General features: G+C 40.6%; 1 protein-coding gene across 2 annotated transcripts in view; it reads left to right on the top strand.

Annotated features, from left to right (window-relative positions):
* Positions 1–14,640, top strand: part of FER1L6 (fer-1 like family member 6) — a 73,483-nt gene extending 58,843 nt beyond the window's left edge. For both annotated transcript variants that reach the window (XM_021388353.1, XM_021388354.1), the window contains exons 33-41: positions 678–848; positions 1,646–1,806; positions 3,555–3,697; positions 4,266–4,354; positions 6,374–6,472; positions 9,259–9,500; positions 9,847–10,010; positions 11,371–11,471; positions 14,102–14,640. In XM_021388353.1, the coding sequence (XP_021244028.1) occupies positions 678–848; positions 1,646–1,806; positions 3,555–3,697; positions 4,266–4,354; positions 6,374–6,472; positions 9,259–9,500; positions 9,847–10,010; positions 11,371–11,471; positions 14,102–14,288 (1,357 nt within the window). In that variant the 3' untranslated portion in view covers positions 14,289–14,640. The remainder of the gene's footprint in view (positions 1–677; positions 849–1,645; positions 1,807–3,554; positions 3,698–4,265; positions 4,355–6,373; positions 6,473–9,258; positions 9,501–9,846; positions 10,011–11,370; positions 11,472–14,101) is intronic.

A 17,906-nucleotide genomic window follows, 5' to 3' on the forward strand; every position in this document is an offset into this window, starting at 1 on the left:
GATGTGCTGATGAGGATGCCCTGTCTTCCTACAATTTATCAAACCCCTCTTAAAAATAATTCCAGCTTCCCTAAACATCTCATGACAATTATTCTTACCCCTTAAAATATGCACTCAATGAAGAGGGACTTCCGGTCTTTACTTTTTTTTTTTAATTATTATTGTTGTAAAGCTTTTACCTGATCATTTTGTTGGGTGCCTCCAAAATCCTATATTCAATATTTACTCCAGCATATCTGGATTAAAACAGAAGAGACTCATAAATTCCTTTGGAGCCTTTTGGAGATTCTGAAAAGCATGTAAAAACTCTCATATATACAGTTTCTCTAGCCTCATAATTTCTATGCATTCACCTATGTTGTATTATGGAAAAATCTTTGCAAGAGTTCCACTACTTGCCATTGTTCTGTCTACCACAGGTGAGAACAATCTTAGAACAGCACAGGGGGTGGTAGGGAAGTAAAGGAAAAAAAAAATTTTTTTTTGCACTGTGTGTTTCCATTATATTCAGACATTTCATTAAAACAAAAAATACAAGCAAAAAAAAAATCCGTTGTGTATTAGAAAATTTGCAAGTTGAGCAAACTATTCACACGTTATTCACATTATATTCATTAGGCTACTCTTCTAGGCTTCAAAACTGATTTGACTTCATGTTCTTCCAATTTTTGCCACAGATCATTTGAAATCCAGGCTACATTTCCCAAGGATTCCCTGCTTACAGTTCTGATCTATGACCATGACTTTGTGGGAACCGACGACCTGATTGGAGAAACTAAAATTGATTTGGAAAATCGTTTCTACAGCAGGCATCGAGCTACCTGTGGGTTACAAAGTCAGTATGAAATGTAAGTATCTCTTCAGACAGCCACAGAGAGCAGCATGTGGTGAATGAATGTTTTGAAGCAGAAATTCCAGATGTGGCCAAAAATTAAAATTTCTCCAGGACAAAAGTCACAGGAGGCATTTTAATTAAATTTCACAACAGAGCTTAGCAGTAGCTCTGAGTATCTGTCAGCCTAAGCAGGAAGTTTAAAATTAACAACACTGTTTGTTCACCAAGTGTTTTAGATAATAAACAGCTTCTGTATAGCCAATCTGCTTGATAAATTGCCTTTGGACAGGCATATAGGGCCACTGTAGTGGAAATGACTCACAAGGCAGTGGCACTGAGCTCCTGATCCCAATTACACAGCTGGACTCTCAAGGTTGTTGTTGTGCACAAAGATTAATTAGTATGGAGAAAACCAAACTAAAATAATCCCATTGCCCTGGGGTGAGGCATTTGCCTGAGAGATGAGGATTTGGGGTCCTTGTCCTACGATCATTTCACTATTTTATCTACAAAAGGTGGAAAAAGTAAAAAAGAGCTCCAGTAGCATGGACCAAAACCCAAGCCCTTGCTAGCTCTAGTGTGAAGTATTTCTTTATGCCCTTGTTCCAGGTCCCAGGCAATCTCAGCTTCTCCCTTTACACAAGGGAGGAACAGAATGCATCTTCCTTAAATGTCATCCTGGAGGTAGAACATGTAGATTTGAATCCTTCAGGCAGAACACGGAAGAATCTCTAGTCCTCTTCTCTTGGCTGCCCACTTTGCTGAGGGAGAATCTCAGCCATTTCTCTCCACTCTGTTCCCTCCTTGCAGAGAAGGATACAATGCGTGGCGAGATGCAACCAAGCCAAGCGAGATCCTCACTAAGCTGTGTAAGGACAACAGAATAAACGGGCCTTTCATGCGGCCGGGGGAGATACAAGTAGGAACAAAAGTCTTTAAGGGACAGACAGTCTTCACTGAAGATGAGAATGGTAATGAAGTAGTTCATCACTCTTTGACTAATTATAGTAATACCTACAACTGGGGCCTTCTCGTGCTATGTATTCTATGTACTATCCTTAGGGTAAGGAAAAGAGAAGTGAAGATAGAGACAAGGGGGAACCAAAGGAGGAGGTCTTGGAGATAGTAGAGGACACTCTCCTCACTTTTCTGTGTTCATTCATCTTAGAGCAAATTTATTTTGTCATCAGAAAAATATAGGTCACTCCTCCAGTGGAATGCTGTTCATGCAGCAGTTAGAGAGAGAAGCATTGGTCGGTCCATCTTCAGTTTGTTGGCCTGAGAGAGTTTCCAGTATTGCTGCTTATTTTTCTCTCTGGCACACGAGCAAGTGTGACTCCTAGATCTAGATCACAATTCTGGTTCAGTAAAATGAAATTCAGAACAACCAATGTCAGACAAGATGATGAAAACTAAAAGCAAGGAAATAAAGAACCAGATGGCGAAGTCCATCTTCTGAAAAGCTTCTGCACACAAGTTTTTCAGCATACTGTAAAGAAATAGTTTACAGCATGCAGTCTTTTATACGCTCTTTAACCAAACTTCTGTTCTGACAGGTCCATCTGGGTCCTTATTTCCTGCTGAGTCCCTCTGCTGTTCATCATTTGGGTCTGTAAAACTAAAAAAGGTCACAGATCTGAGCTTTAGAGAAGTATTGAAAAGGGGAAACAGTAACATTTCTATTTTACAGATGGTGAAACCTATACTTGAAGGCCTTACACCCAGATTTAAATGGCAAGAGAAAGAATTATTTAACTTTGCTCTAGGAGTATGGCAGTTAGATATCTACTCCAAGGTAGTCTAGGACTGCTTGTAGCCAGTAAAAACAAACAGCATTCTCAGAAGTTGTGAGAACTGTCTTTAGAAAGATGCCTGTGACACAGAGAATGGGTTATCATGGAATAATCTGTCCCCCTTGCCAACTGAGCCATGACTGATTAGCAGACTCTAAAGACCTTGCCTTTAGCTGGATAAAATTAGATGAAATATATCACATCTCATATACGTGCTACTGCAAAAAAGGGAGTCAAGATTCAGAACCGGAGGGTTATCCTTCCACTCTGTGCAATTAGGAAGGGTTCAATACTGTGGATTTAAATCCAAATAAAACCTTTTGTAATCTACCAACAACTCTGAGATAGCAGCACTGTAGGGAAAGTGAGACATCCTGCTTCAAATCTCCAGTGGAACCCACACAAAAAGGGTGAAAAAAGAGCCTCAAGGGTTCAAAAGGCTTCCTGTCCTTTTCAATAACCACAACACCTGCACCATTGACGCTGCTCCTTCCTTGAAATGCCCTCCTCCAAGCTGAGGAGGCTGGTAAAGCTGAGCTGCTCAAAAGATGAGTCTTTGCCCATGGCCTTCAGCTCTCACATTGCTGCTCTTCCCTTGAGGTGTGATTTGGTTCTCCAGAGGAATCTTTGCTGTTGTAAGCAAAAGGCAAAACAAAGCTACAGGTATAATTTCTGGTGAAATTATTCACTGTAGGCATAGATAAACTATTGCCTAAGTTCTACTATTCTATTTAACACAGTGAGTACACTCATTTACAAGAATTAAGTGCGCTTTAAGACTCTCCTTAACTGAGGTACATAAAATCTTCCTTTTAATTTGATCAGACTTTTAATGACCATATTTAATATTTAATGGAACATATTACACAAGGGTTTGGCATGCTAATTTAGCTCTGGTTGTTCTTTTTGTTTTACCTTTCCTATAGAGGAGCCAGTTGAATCGTATGAACATCTCTCCTTAAGGGTTTTACGTTCTTGGGAAGAAATCCCAGAAGTTGGATACAAACTGGTCCCAGAGCATATTGAGACTCGACCTCTCTACCATAAGGATAAGCCAGGCATGGAGCAGGTAGAGCAGCTCAGAGATGGTAGGGTGATGGTAGACCCGGGAGAAGTTTTTCTTTCCTCCAGGTACCGTGACTTTAATTTTTATCTGCAAACTTGCAGAGACAGCATCCAGGTGTTGTACCATACATGTGAATTTGTAAGTATCAACCTGGAAATTGTTGCACATCTGTATACAGTATACCTAAATAGGCAGTAGCCACACAAGGTATAACTGTAGAACTCCATTATTTTAAATTTCACTTTAGTTGATTAACCTAACACAAGCACTGTTTGTGTTTGGGATCTGGTTATTTTTTTGATTTTCATTATGTACTACTTTTGTATGGATTTTGCCTTGAAGTTACCAATGTTTGAACTCAGTTCCAACTTCACCAAACTATTGAGAGATTGATAGAATATAAGTATGAAAAAATACATTGTGTAGATAGCTTATAGACGAGATTGTTAGAGAGTAATGAACTGATTGGTGCCCAGGGAGGGAGCAGTGGTTTTGGAAGACAGAACTACATTGAAAACCTTTCAAAGTCTCAATAAATAAAGTTACAGAAATGTTTTTCTTTTTTCTCAAGGGTCGTTTGCAGATGTGGGTTGACATGTTTCCAAAACATATGCCTCTGCCCGGACCCCCTGTGGACATCTCACCAAGAAAACCCAAAGGGTAATACTCTATGCATTCATCCAAGCATGGTGGCATAAGTCTTCAAAGACTGAGTCTTAAGTGTCTGGAAAGAACTAGTAAAAGAACTATCATAACAAGTTTCTGTGATCCTCAGAAAAGTTTTTGTAGATTCATATAACTTAAGTCAAAGAAGTATGTCTAATTTGGTCTATTCAATTAAACAAGTCAAAGAACTGCTGGTGATTTTTTACATCCAAGGCTACCACACCTCTTCTAGAAAGACATCACTGTTTCACATAGAAATTTCAGGTGCCTAGAGGCAATAATTCTGATATTATCATCCATTTGTAAAGCTGAAAGAAGCCATTCTGTTTTCAGTACTTCCTCCAGCTATGTAATGTGCTTAGCAACTGAGTGAGATCGTTAATCTGATGCAGTACTGTACCTATTGAATTTTCAGTACTTGGTTCACAGAGGTGATCAAGAAACACATAAAGTGGCAGTAGACAGAATTGGTACAGCAGTTTCTCAAATTTCAGATGGACACTACTGCTATATATTCAATATTACATATAGCTCTTCAAGCTTATTTAATGCTTGTATGTGAAAAATAAAAAATGACCAACAGAGTTCTCAGGTCATCCTATATCACATTTATTCCTATACTTCAGCAAAGCCTTTCTTGGCAATTTTCTGTCTGAAGCAGCAGCAGATACTACTCATGCCTCATTTAGGTTTGAACAAGGAGCAATTTAATAAAGAGTTGCTTATTTTCCTTTCTTTTTATAAAAGCCAAGTTTTGACCAAAATAAGAATATATGTAACACTTAGTTTCTTCAGACCAGAACTTCATGTAATTCTCCTTAACACCAGATTTTTTTCCAAGGAAAAAGAAATTTTAAACAAAAAATACATACAAAAGCAAACTGCTGCTGTCATTTTTGTAGTCTGTAAAACCTATAGAAAAACACTGTCAAACCATTAATTACGAGAAAAACGTTAACATGCAAACACAAGTTACACCTAGAACTGTCTCTTTGCTACAGCAAAAGAGGCTCCAGGTTCCACAGGTCCCCAAATGCTTTGTGAAAACATTCCATATTAGTGATTATAGAAGCATAGAATCATAGAATTATTAAGGTTGGAAAAGGCCTGTAAGATCATTTGTCCAACCATCAGCCCATCCTTGCCATGCCCACTGAGCCATGTCCCTCAGTGCCACATCTACACAGTTCTTGAACACCTCCAGGGACGGTGACTCTGCATAGTTTCACATCTGAGACTGAGTTCATTTCCAAGACAGCATGTCAAAATAAAAAAAATCATTTGTTGTTGCTCCCAAACATATTTTTTTTTATCATTCTACAGCTCATACAACAGGCATACTCAAATTTTTGAATGTGATTTTTTTATGTCACCAGCAGTATCTGTATTTCAGTTCAAAATTCTAGAGCTTTGGATGGCTGCCAGAAATGTTTGCATATAGAGAGTGGAAGGGATGGGAAAGATTTAATTCTTTTTACTGTTACTTTTGAAGATGTTGATTGGACTTAAGTGAAAATATGTCTAAACAGTACTTTTCTTCCTGTTAAATGCACAGAATTGCACCAAATATAATCTTTTTAGCCATTTCTTCTGAAAAGCACCTCTTAGGGAGCTCCAGTTTTTATTACAAGCTGCTTACAGTTTTGGAGGCTGCTCTGATGATGTCATTTAGATCAACTTCACCTGTTTCACTGCAGCAATTTTTGTGAAGAAAACTGCAAAGGAGCGAGCACAAAAAAGCAAGAAATTTTCCATCCTTCCCAAGCTGGCAGTGATGCTGCTGTCATTCAGCATGTTCTATCACTTGACTCTCTTGTAAATAGAAGAGACCTGAGGCTGGTGCTATTTTAGGAATTTTGCATAAATGCAGCATTTCTCACTTCATACAAGCATGATTTGGTAGAGGCCTACATTAGCGTCCAACCAGAGGGCATACAAAGGCCTATGAAAAGAATGACCATGATCTTAATAATGTTAAAAATGTATCTTAAAAATGTTTCTTTTCTTTTTCAGCTATGAACTGAGGGTAATTATTTGGAATACAGAAGATGTAATTCTAGAAGATGAAAATATCTTTACAGGGCAAAAATCAAGTGACATCTATGTAAAAGGGTAAGTTCTTTAGCACTTGTCTTCAAAAGGGCAAATAATTTTTGATTCAAAGATCAGTCATGAAAATTATTTTGTGGGACTATCTGAGGAACTGTTTCTGTGACCTTGACACTTTGCTCTAAGTTCTGTACGAACTGGTCATTCATACTGAGTACTGCTTAACCATATTTCTCACTTAAAATTGACTGTAAAAAATAACACTTGCCCTTTCTTTCCATTTGGGAAGAGATCACATAAGAATATCAAACCCACACCAGAGACCAAACACAAAATTTGAACTGTAAGGGATGGATTCAAGCAGAGAGGTATGAAATAACTAGAGAAAAGGGAATTAGAGACATCAGAGAGAAAAACAGCTGGAATATACCAGACTGTTTCTATGTGAAATATTTCTAACCTCATTTTAGGTTAGATGTTAGGAAGAAATTCTTTACTCGGAGGGTGATGAGGCACTGGCACAGGCTGCCCAGAGAAGCTGTGGATACCCCATCCCTGAAGGCATTCAGGGCCAGGTTGAATGGGGCCCTGAGGAGCCTGAGCTGGTGGGTGGCAGCCCTGCCCATGGCAGGGGGCTGGGACTAGATGATCTTTAAGGTCCCTTCCAACCCAAGCCATTCTGTGATTCTATGTGGGGGGTGTGTGTGGATAAATGACCATGGCCACATTCAGGAGAACCTCACATGAGCGCTTTCTGCTCTCCATCTCCTCCCTACTGCAAACAAAATGCCTGTTGCAGCTTCAGAGCCCTTAGTGGGATAATCAGTAAAAGGGAAATAATTCAGTTGAATGAGAATAAACCAAACCACTCAAACCAGTTTTTCCTGAAAGTGAAACAGATAACTTCTTAAAATTCCTTCCCTGTTTTGGAGTACTTCCAATTGCAGTCCTGGAAAATTCTGGATTGTAGGGCACTAGGGCTATAGAAAAATAAATAAAAATAAAAAATAAAATAATTTTTCCTAAAAACCTGTTCCTGTGTTGCCAATGACTAGAAGCAAAAAGCTGGAGGAGGGAACACTGGGACTGATGGACTGGGGAAGGGAGGATGTTTTCCCCCTTGCAGGTTCTGAAAATCACAGGAAAATGCAAAGTAAGCAGAAGGACAAAGCAGCTCTTACTCCTTCTTAGGATACATCTACACACTTTTTACCAGGAAAACTTGAGTTATCTCTGACCATGTTGTGTGGTAGCAGTCTCTTTGAAATGGTGCCATTAGCTCAGGTGAGGTGTCCACCAGCATAGCCACATGGTCCCAGTAAGAAGCAAGTGCAGCTATTGTGCATACTGGCTGAGCAAATCTTCCATTGCAGTTCCCTGAGAGAAGCTGTTGTTCCGGTGTTTGCACAGATGTAGCCACCTCTGTACTTAACATGTTCAGAGAAGTAGCAGAGTGGCTCTGAGAGCATAACATTCAGTGCAAGCTAAAAAATGAGGAAATAAACAGGCAGCCAGGCTTTGTACTGAGTTGTGTGATAGTATGAGGATGTTGCTCTCACTGCCAGAGCTTTCTGCTTCCATGACTTATTGACAAAGACACATATCTCATTTTGTTCGGAGAGTGCACTTAGCACTGAATATGTCACCAGGCAAGGATTTGCCCTGGAGCAGTGTGATGCTTGGGATTGTTAGGGTTTTCCACATTTCTTTTTTGAACTAATAGGGCTTGCAGGGAAAATGCTGCTCTTTGGGTACAGTGCAAAAGTGTTAGAATCAGGGAGGTGATCGTTCCCCTGTACTGAGCTCTGATGAGGCTGCACCTCAAGTACTGTGTTCAGTTTTGGGCCACTCACTGCAAGAAAGACCTTGAGGCCCTGGTGCATGTCCAGAGAAGCGCAGCAAAGCTCTGAAGGGTCTGGAGCACAAGACTTATGGGGAGCGGCTGAGGGAACTGGGATTGTTCAGTCATAGAAGAGGAGGCTCGGGGAGACCTTCTCTCTCTTTACAAATCCCTGGAAGGAGGTTGTGGCGAGGTGAGGGTCGGCCTCTTCTCCCATGTGACAGCAATAGGATGAGAGGGAGTGGCCTCAAGTTGCACCAGGCAAAGTTCAGGTTGGATATTAAGGAAAATTTCTTCTCAGAAAGAGTGGTGAGGCGCTGGAAAAGGCTGCCCAGGGAGGTGGCGGAGTCACTATCCCTGGAGGTGCTTAAGAACTACATTGATGTGGCACTGAGGGACATGATTTAGTGAACAATACTGGTGGTAGGTGGATGATTGGACTAGATGATCTTAGTGGTCTTTTCCAACCTTTCTAATTCTATGATTCTATATGCATGCTGTAGCAGAAGTTAAGAGAAAAAAAAAAAAACAAGAAAAGTTGGGGAGACTTCTCCAGCCACATTTCTGCTGTGTTCATACCCTCATACTGCAACAACAAACAATATAGACTCTGGTGCTGCCCACTAAAGTCAGTCTTGGGACACTGACACAGAATCTGTTAGGATGACGCATGAATATGTGGTGATCGGTAATGAATAAAGGAATGATGCTGTGTTTGCCCGTCCTAAACAAGCCAACAGTAAACTGCTAACTGGCATTTTGGAGTTTGATCTAAATAAAATTTATGTTTTCAGTCTTAACTTTTGGTTATTGACACAGCCTGTGCAATGTCTTGGAGGTAGCTATGGTTCCTAAGCTAGGGATGTTACTGCGTGTCACAGTCCTGGACAGTGTATTACTTCCTCCTGATTAGGGAAGATTTAGTAAATCCTGCCTGTTACCAAATGACAACAATGGCAATTCAAGCTCCCCTGGTGATGGCAGTGTATTCCACTATGTGCTTCCATAGGTGGATAAAGGGCCTAGAAGAGGACAAACAGGAGACAGATGTACACTACAACTCCTTGACAGGAGAGGGCAACTTCAACTGGCGTTTTGTGTTCCCATTCCACTATCTGCCAGCAGAAAAACAAATGGTCATTAGTAAAAGAGAAAACATATTTTCCTTGGAAAAGACAGAACGCAAAATACCCGCCGAGCTTGTGCTTCAGGTGTGGGACTTTGAAAGGCTCTCTTCAGATGATTTCTTGGGTAAGTATGCAGTGAAACTATCTGAACTCCACTTGAGTTCTCTCTACACCTGTATTGAATAAAGGTCCATACAAGGAGGTGCCTGAGACCATACTATTTGATATATTTCTCTGAGGCACCAAATTACCACCTTATCTGTTTCTTGTAGGGAAAATGATTAGGAAAACCAATGAGGCAATGCAGAGGCGACATAAATGAATCACTGGTAGTACAGAATGGTCCCCACTACTCTGGGTACTGGGGCCAAGATGCTGCATTGCTCCATGTATCTTCTATGAAAACTTCTGTTTGAATGCATTTGTATATTCCTGGTCTCCAATTGTTGTCACATCCCTTCTCCCTCCAGGCACTCTTGAATTGAACCTGAATGGGTTCCCTCGGGCAGCAAAGACAGCCAAGAGCTGTGACGTAGGCATGGTTGTGGCAGCATGTGGAGAAAACAAGATCTCTATCTTTCAGCAGAAGCGTGTTAGAGGCTGGTGGCCTTTCATCAAGGCTGGGGAGCTCACGGTAGGCAGCTCACTGCTCATGCAGATCTAACTCATAATAAGGAAGCTCTAAATTCCATAGTGTAAGTTATGGCTGATTCCAAGAAACACAACTAACTCAAATTATGTATTTCACAGAATCATAGAATCATAGAATTGTTTGAGTTGGAAGGGACCTTTAAAGGTCATCCCATCCAACTGCGCTGCAATGAGCAGGAACATCTACAGCGTGATCAGGTTGCTCATATTTCTACTGCAAGGTGTAGCAGATATGGTATTTTATTAGTGCTAGTATTTTGTGGGTTACTCAACAAATTTTAATGGTTTATCTTAATGAAAACAAACATTAGAACACCAGTTATATTTCCTTATGGCTTTTCTGAATTGTGGAAATTACCAGTAAATTGGTGCTTAACAAAGCTATCCTTTTGTCATAGCTCTAAGTATCATCTTCTGACCACACACAAAAGAAAACTGATTTTAATTCCAGCTGCTGGAATCTTCTAATCTTTCTATCACCTGAGCAAAGCTCTAGGAGTGCATGACATTTTCTGCACACAGATCTCATTTCTAGATATCTTATTTTTGTGACATGAGACCCCACTGCTTAATCACTCATGACATTTCTCCCCATTGCTGGACTGTGTCTTGTCCACCCAAGCCACTAATCTCCCTGCAGAGCCATTTAGGCTCTACAGGGACATGTGACATCTAGTGTGAATAGAGAAGGCTCTGGGGAGACCTGATAGTGGCCTTTAAGTATCTAAAGTGGGGATATAAGAAAGAAGGAGACATACTCTTTAGCAGGGCCTGCTGTGATAGGACAAGACCAAATGGCTTCAGACTAAAAGAGGGAAGATTTAAACATGATATAAGTATTTTTACAATAAGTGTGGTGCAGCACAGGAACTGGTTGCCCAGAGAGGTGCTGGATGCTCCATCCCTGAGGACATGCAAGGTCAGGCTGGACGGGACTCTGAGCATGCTGATCTAGCTGTGCATGTCCCTGTTCAGTGCAGGGGAGTTGGTCTAGATGACCTTTAAAGGTCCCTTCCAACTCAAACAATTCTATGATTCCATGACAAATTTTGCAACAAGTCTTCTCAGATGAATTACATTATAATTTAGAAAGCAAAAAAAATTATGGGTCTGAGAGAAAACATCCTACCTCTCCTCTCTCATGATCCTGCAGCATAAATCAGGGATTTTGTCCTGGATTTCCTTTGTGTTTTCTCTTTAAATGCAAAGACTTTCTCTTATTTTCTTTAATCAATTTCCTTCATCCTCATCTGGTTCCATAATTTCTCCACAAGCCAATTCCTGCTGAGATTTAATTATAATTACCCAGTAATGTATGCTTACGTATGATCTCCCTGATGCAGGGCAAAGTGGAAGCTGAGTTTCACTTAGTGACAGCAGAAGAAGCTGAGAAGAATCCAGTAGGCAAAGCACGAAAGGAGCCGGAACCCTTGGAAAAACCCAAGTGAGTGGGAGCAGACTCATTAAAAAGCTGTGAAGGGGTATTCAGCAGGAGTGGGGAAGAGCAGCTCTCCTTGCTCTTCTCCTGTTTCCCACTATAACCTTGATCAAGCCATTTGGCTGACTTGTACATCGTTGCGCTCTCTCATGACAAGGCTGGCTGCCGGCGCTCTGAGCTGGCAGCACGTTCCAGGTGAACTGAATTGTCTTCCTCTGGAAGCCAAAATCAATCACATTGCTGCCTGTCTGTCCTCAGGTAGAGTTCACACACAGGCTCGTTCCATAGCTGACCTGATGCATGATAACCTCGTCAGCCACTACCTGTCCATACCTGATACCTGGCTGCCAATTAAAGTCAGAGGGATATTTATTATATTAAGAGGATAAATATAATCCACTAATACTTCAAGTGATTTAAAACAATTATATTAAATATTTATGTCTGTTTTTTTGTTAATTTGACCATTGGGAGTCAGAGTCTTACTATTAGGAAATGAATAATCTGCATGAATTTGAAGTTGTTAAAAATCTGTTAAAAGCTGACCCCTGCCTGCACCTGTTTCTTTTTGCATAAATTTATCACATGTACAACATTAAAACCAGGCCATTCTGGAATCCTTCCACTCTAACAAACAGTACATCTCTATTTTTTTTTTTTGTACTTCATAGTCAAAGAATGAAGATGCTTTTTTTTTACCATAATGCTTTTAATGAGGACATTTTAAGTGGTTTAACCAAAGCAGATGATCTAAAAGATTTTATCTATCTTACACTATTTGCCACATTAAAAAAAATATTTAATCAGCTGAGGGTTTTGCATGTAGGAAAAAAATACACTCTATTATGACTCAAGTACTTTGTTCTATGATAATAAGGAAGTAGATGTTATATATCCTGCTACCTAATTGTCTAAAAATCAATAGCAAAATGTAAAGGCAATCATTACAAATTCTGTTTATTTTTTGTTTGTTTGATATACATCATGAAACATTAAAAATAAGAAAATGGCGTAAAGGTGTAATTGCCAATAGCCATATAAAGGATATAAATTTGGTTTGAAAATTAGAAGTATCAGAGACTCATTGCGAATGAGCCTTGGAAAGCTTTTAATCAATCATTTCATCCAATATCTTTCTTTACCCAAAGGCAGAAAGAGTGGACAAAGATTAAATGTCTGGAGACTATAACAAATGAGAAATAAGGTGAATGGCTTTTAACAGTGGGTGTGATTTCCCACTGGCAAAACTACCATAAGGTTGTTCATCTCTCCATCTCTGCCAGAGAATGCTTTTCGGGTTAATGCTCCCTGTTATAACACAAGCTGCTATAACTGCTACAGAATTCTGTTGCCTATGTTGCACAGAAAACAAATTTAACAAGCCAGTCTGGTTTTTTTCCCCTTAAAGTTATGAAAAGCCCTTTAGTTGGAACATGTGAAATAATGACTCTTATTGCATACACTTTTTTGCAATTCCTTTTAATCCAGAGGGATTATTTTTTTTTAATTTATTTCCTGGCCATTTCCACTCTCACTATAAAACAGTCTTCAATTAAAACATATTCAGTTGGCCTTTGAGATTTCCTGAGTTTCTGTCAGATTTACATTCTGAATATTGAATTCTCCAGATGACTAAGTTATTGTTTAAATTCCTCAAGCATCTTTCTGAAGTAAAATATGTCCATTAATTTTTGTAACCCTCAGTCTTAATTTTATTCTCCTTACTGCTGTACCATCTGCACTATTATAGTGGTATTTGATATTACAGAAAACTTGCACCCAATTTTGCTGTTGTTAGTGCTGCTCAACACTAGTGCACTCTGCAGGTCATCCCATTATACACTGCTGATAGATGTTGGCTCAGCTCATTGCAGGGGTAGGGCTGTTGAAGTCAGAGGCGTGATGACCTCCCAAGTTATGTGATGTGCCAGAGGAGAGATTACAACAATATTTTTCATAAGGGGAATGCTGCTTCCCTGGCTATGCAGCCAGTTTTGCTGTACAGTGTGAAAAAAAGTGGTTATGGAGCAGAATGTGACATGGGACAACATTTGGAACACAGAATTGTAGAGTGCAGATATGCCCCACCATAAGGTGGCTAGTCTTCCCATGTACAGTCTATCTAAATTTTGTGTTTCCTCTTCTTGTTTTCAGGAGGCCTGTTTTAAAACTCCTTCTGACAATATATCATTTGGGGCAGTATGCTAGACCTGAGCTGACTGCTTGTTACGGCACTGTGATTATCAACACACAATCAGACTTTTTGTAGTGACTCATTACTCCTTTTGCAATGAAAGCTTTCATACTCAAGTTTAAGGTGCTTGCATTTCTTCTTTAGGATTTCTCACAGTCTTTTCTCTAATTCTGAACCCATTATCTTGCCCTAAATTGGAAGAGTTAGAAAGTGTGAAGTGAAATTTCATTCTTAGCAGTGTGGAACTTGAACTTGGGGACAGATGGATGACCCGAGAGTAGGTGAAAATCACAGCAGTTCTCTCTAAACCCTTTAGTGGACTCCCAGGAGTGAAAGATCTGTCTTAGAGTCAAATATATATTTTGTTATGGGGTAGCTTTGAAAATAATTGGATCTGCCTTTACAAAACCTTTTCTTTCTTTTTTTCTTTCTTCTTCCTCAGCCGACCAGATACGTCCTTCTCTTGGTTTGTCAATCCTTTCAAGTGTTTGTACCACCTGATCTGGAGAAATTACAAGAAGTACATCATTATTGGCATAATTTTGCTTATTCTCGTCGTCTTCTTGGTGCTCTTCATCTACACATTGCCAGGTGCAATCAGTCGTAGGCTAGTTGTAGGAGGAACATAGGATTACAGCTCTCATGGTAACCAATTGTATACAAACGCTTCAGTTGAAAATAAAAATCAGGCAGAGTTAATGAACCTGAAACACATCTCACTCCTTGTAAACAGAAAGCATAACTACTCCTCTGAGAAATTGGAACTAGAATATTTTAACGTCTTACTTCTTTGGCTGCTCATTCAGACTCTGACTTAATATATATCATTAACATCCTACTGTAGTTTCAGTGGCAATGAAAACTTCATTCTGAGCCTAAAAATTAGTTTAAAAGTGAATTCCTTAATGGTATGCAGAAACTGATTTGTCAATCATGTATTTATTATAGAAAAAATATTAAATATTGAGAGAAAAATCTGTACACAAGCAAATGTACAGTTTTGTTGTTGCACAGTTTTGCAATTAATTATTTGGAGTGGTTTTCAATGATTTTGTAAAGGTATGACTATTTTGAGTTAAAAGGTTTATTAAAAACTCAGAAGTTCAATTGGCTCGTTTGGTGTTCTAAGCAGAATTCATCCTGCATCTCTCAAGAGGAGCTCTGTGCTCTATAAAGACATCTCACAGTTATAAATGTGGTAAGTGGCAGTGATGGGAGGAGGCAGAAGAAGAGATGGAAAGAACTTCTTTCAGCTGCAGTCTGAAAGTGCTGAAGATTGCTGGATGGGAGGGATCAGAAGATGAAGGCTCTACTGCAGGCACTGCAGTAGCAAATGATCCTTGCAGTGGAGAGGGAAGGAGAGTCCTGATGTTGGAATAGAGTGAATGAGGAATGGAAAAGGGAAAGGCTGCAGAGTGGAACAAGTCATAGAGTATTAGAGAAAACAAGGAGTAAAACCTTACAGAGTAGTCAATATGAAAATCTTCATCCTACTTAAAATACAGAAGATACTGCAGCTGTCATGCATGAGCTATCATGCCTGATATCTTAATGATCCCACCTGGCCTCAGCATGAGAGAACTTGAAGTAGGCATAAAAAACTTCTCCAGCCTCACCTGTGTTTACATGTACAGACAACTTTTCAGAAAATGCCTTCCATCATAGTCCACTTGTACAAACAAAGTGTGAGCACTTTGGAAGGACTTCACCTTTAGCAAATTTTAAAGTATCAAAAGGCAAGAAAAAGAAATCGTAGAAATGCTGATAATTCTGCCAAACTCAGGGAGTGGGAATAAAAATGTGAGCATCAGCTTACATTGTTATCAGAAGCCAATTCTATGTGAAGCTTGTGTGCTTTGTTTGCACTTGGCCTGGTTTAAGGCTGTGAAAAAGGCCTTTGTGCTCCCCTTTAGCCAACACCACAGGTAATTGTGTTACTTGGAGAAAGGTATGTCTACAAAACTTCCACAAATAAAATATTTTACATTTTAAAAGCATTTTAGAGCCTTGTCTTGGATATATTCAATTGCTGTGAAAGTGCCTCTTCCTCTTTCTTTCCCCTGATGACAGAGGCAGATGGAGATGCGAGCTGAAAGCTTCCCAGCTCATCCAGCAGGTTGTGGCTCTTAGTATTTCTTCTAAATCTCATATTCTAAGTATACCATAAATATAACTGAATTATTTAGTTAGGTGAGTAACGGCGTTGCAAGTAGATCTTGGTCATGGCACTGAGCTTGCCGGAGTTCAAAAAGCATCTGGGACAATACTCTCACTCATAGGGTCTGATTTTTGGGTGGTCCTGTGTGGAGCCAGGAGTTGGACTCGATGATCCTTATGGGTCCCTTCCAACTCGGCATATCCTATGGGTCAATGATTCTATGACATATAGCAAAGGACTACACTGGATGGCTTTTATCATTGGGCTATTTGGCTTTAGATGTGTATTTAATATGACCAAGAAATTGAAACACAGTTAAATGGTTGAATCTGCACCAGATAAACATAGCAATGCAAGAAAAGGATGTGGAAATGTGCTGAGCACCTTGAGTCCATCCTCGCCTCACATTCATCTACACAGGGTCCCCATCTGGTACAACCTCCAGTTCCACAGTGACACATTCCTCTGAAACCTTTAATTTTTCAGTTATGTGCTATTTTGCAGTTGATTTTGTAAGAAAGAGAAAAGGAAATCTTATTTCTCCCACCGTATCTCATTATACTATGAATTTTGGAATAATAGTTTAAAAGCTCCCATAAGAGAAAATAAAATTATTTTGAAGCATAAGATGAGAGATTAATTGAAACAGCTGGAATATGTTGTGGCAGTCATAAAGGCCAGGACAACAGGCCTGATTCTGCATGGCAGCTTCTGTATTCATCTGTCCTTACTCTGCTTGTTTTTCCTTACTGCACTGGACTGTGGCTGGGAAACTCTGTCCTTGCCAGAGGGTCATAGAATCAGAAAATCACAGAACCATTAAGGTTGGAAAGATCACTAAGGTCATCTAGTCCAACCAACAACCCATCACCACCATATCACTAAACCATAGAATCATAGAATCATAGAATGGCATGGGTTGAAAAGGACCTCAAAGATCATCTACTTTCAACCGCCCTGCTGTGTGCAGGGTTGCCAACCACTAGACCAGGCTGCCCAGAACCACATCCAGCCTGGCCTTGAATCCCTCCAGGGATAGGGCATCCACAACCTCCTTGGGCAACCTGTTCCAGTGTCTCACCCTCTGTGTGAAAAACTTCCTCCTAACATCTAACCTAAACCTCCCCTGTCTTAGTTTAAAACCATTCTGCCTTGTCCTATCACTATCCACCCTCGTAAACAGTCATACCCCCTCCTGTTTATACCCTCCCTTCAAGTATTGGAAGGCCACAATGAGGTCTCTTCTCCAAGCTAAACAAGCCCAGTTCCCTCAACCTTTCTTCAAAGGAGAGGTGCTCCAGCCCTCTGATCATCTTGGTGGCTCTCCTCTGGACCTGTTCCAAGAGCTCCACATCTTTCTTGTGCTGGGGGCCCCAGGCCTGGACGCAGTACAGGGGCCTCACAAGAGCCAAGCAGAGGGGGACAATCACCTCCCTCTCCCTGCTGGCCACTCCTCTTTTGATGCAGCCCAGAACATAGTTGGGCTTCAGGGCTGCCAGCACACACTGCTGGCTCGTGTCCAGCTTCTTGTTCACCAGGACCCCCAAGTCCTTCTCTGCAGGGCTACTCTCAGGGAGATCTTCCCCCAGTTTGTATAAATACCTGGGATTGCCCCGACCCAAGTGCAGCACCTTGCATTTGGCCTTGTTGAACCTCATTAGGTTCTCATGGGCCCACTTCTCCAGCCTGTCCAGGTCCCTCTGGATGGCATCCCTTCCCCCTTCTGTATCAACTTCACTGCTCAGCTTGGTGTCATCTGCAAACTTGCTGAGGGCACACTCGATTCCATCATCTACGTCATTGATGAAGATGTTGAAGAGCACCACTCCCAAGACCAACCCCTGAGGGCCACCACTTGTGACCGGCCTCCACCCTGATATAGAGCCATTAATCACAACCCTTTGGCTGCATCCAGCCAACCAGTTCTTAATCCACCAAACAGTCCATCCTTCAAATCCATACCTCTCCAATTTAGAGAGAAGGATGTGGTGAGGAACCATGTCAAAGGCTTTGGAGAAGTCCAGGTAGATGACATCTGTCGCCCTTCTCCCATCCACCGATGCCATCACTCCATCATAGAAGGCCACCA

Source organism: Numida meleagris, chromosome 2 (assembly GCF_002078875.1).
Source record: "Numida meleagris isolate 19003 breed g44 Domestic line chromosome 2, NumMel1.0, whole genome shotgun sequence".
Taxonomy (NCBI): domain Eukaryota; kingdom Metazoa; phylum Chordata; class Aves; order Galliformes; family Numididae; genus Numida; species Numida meleagris.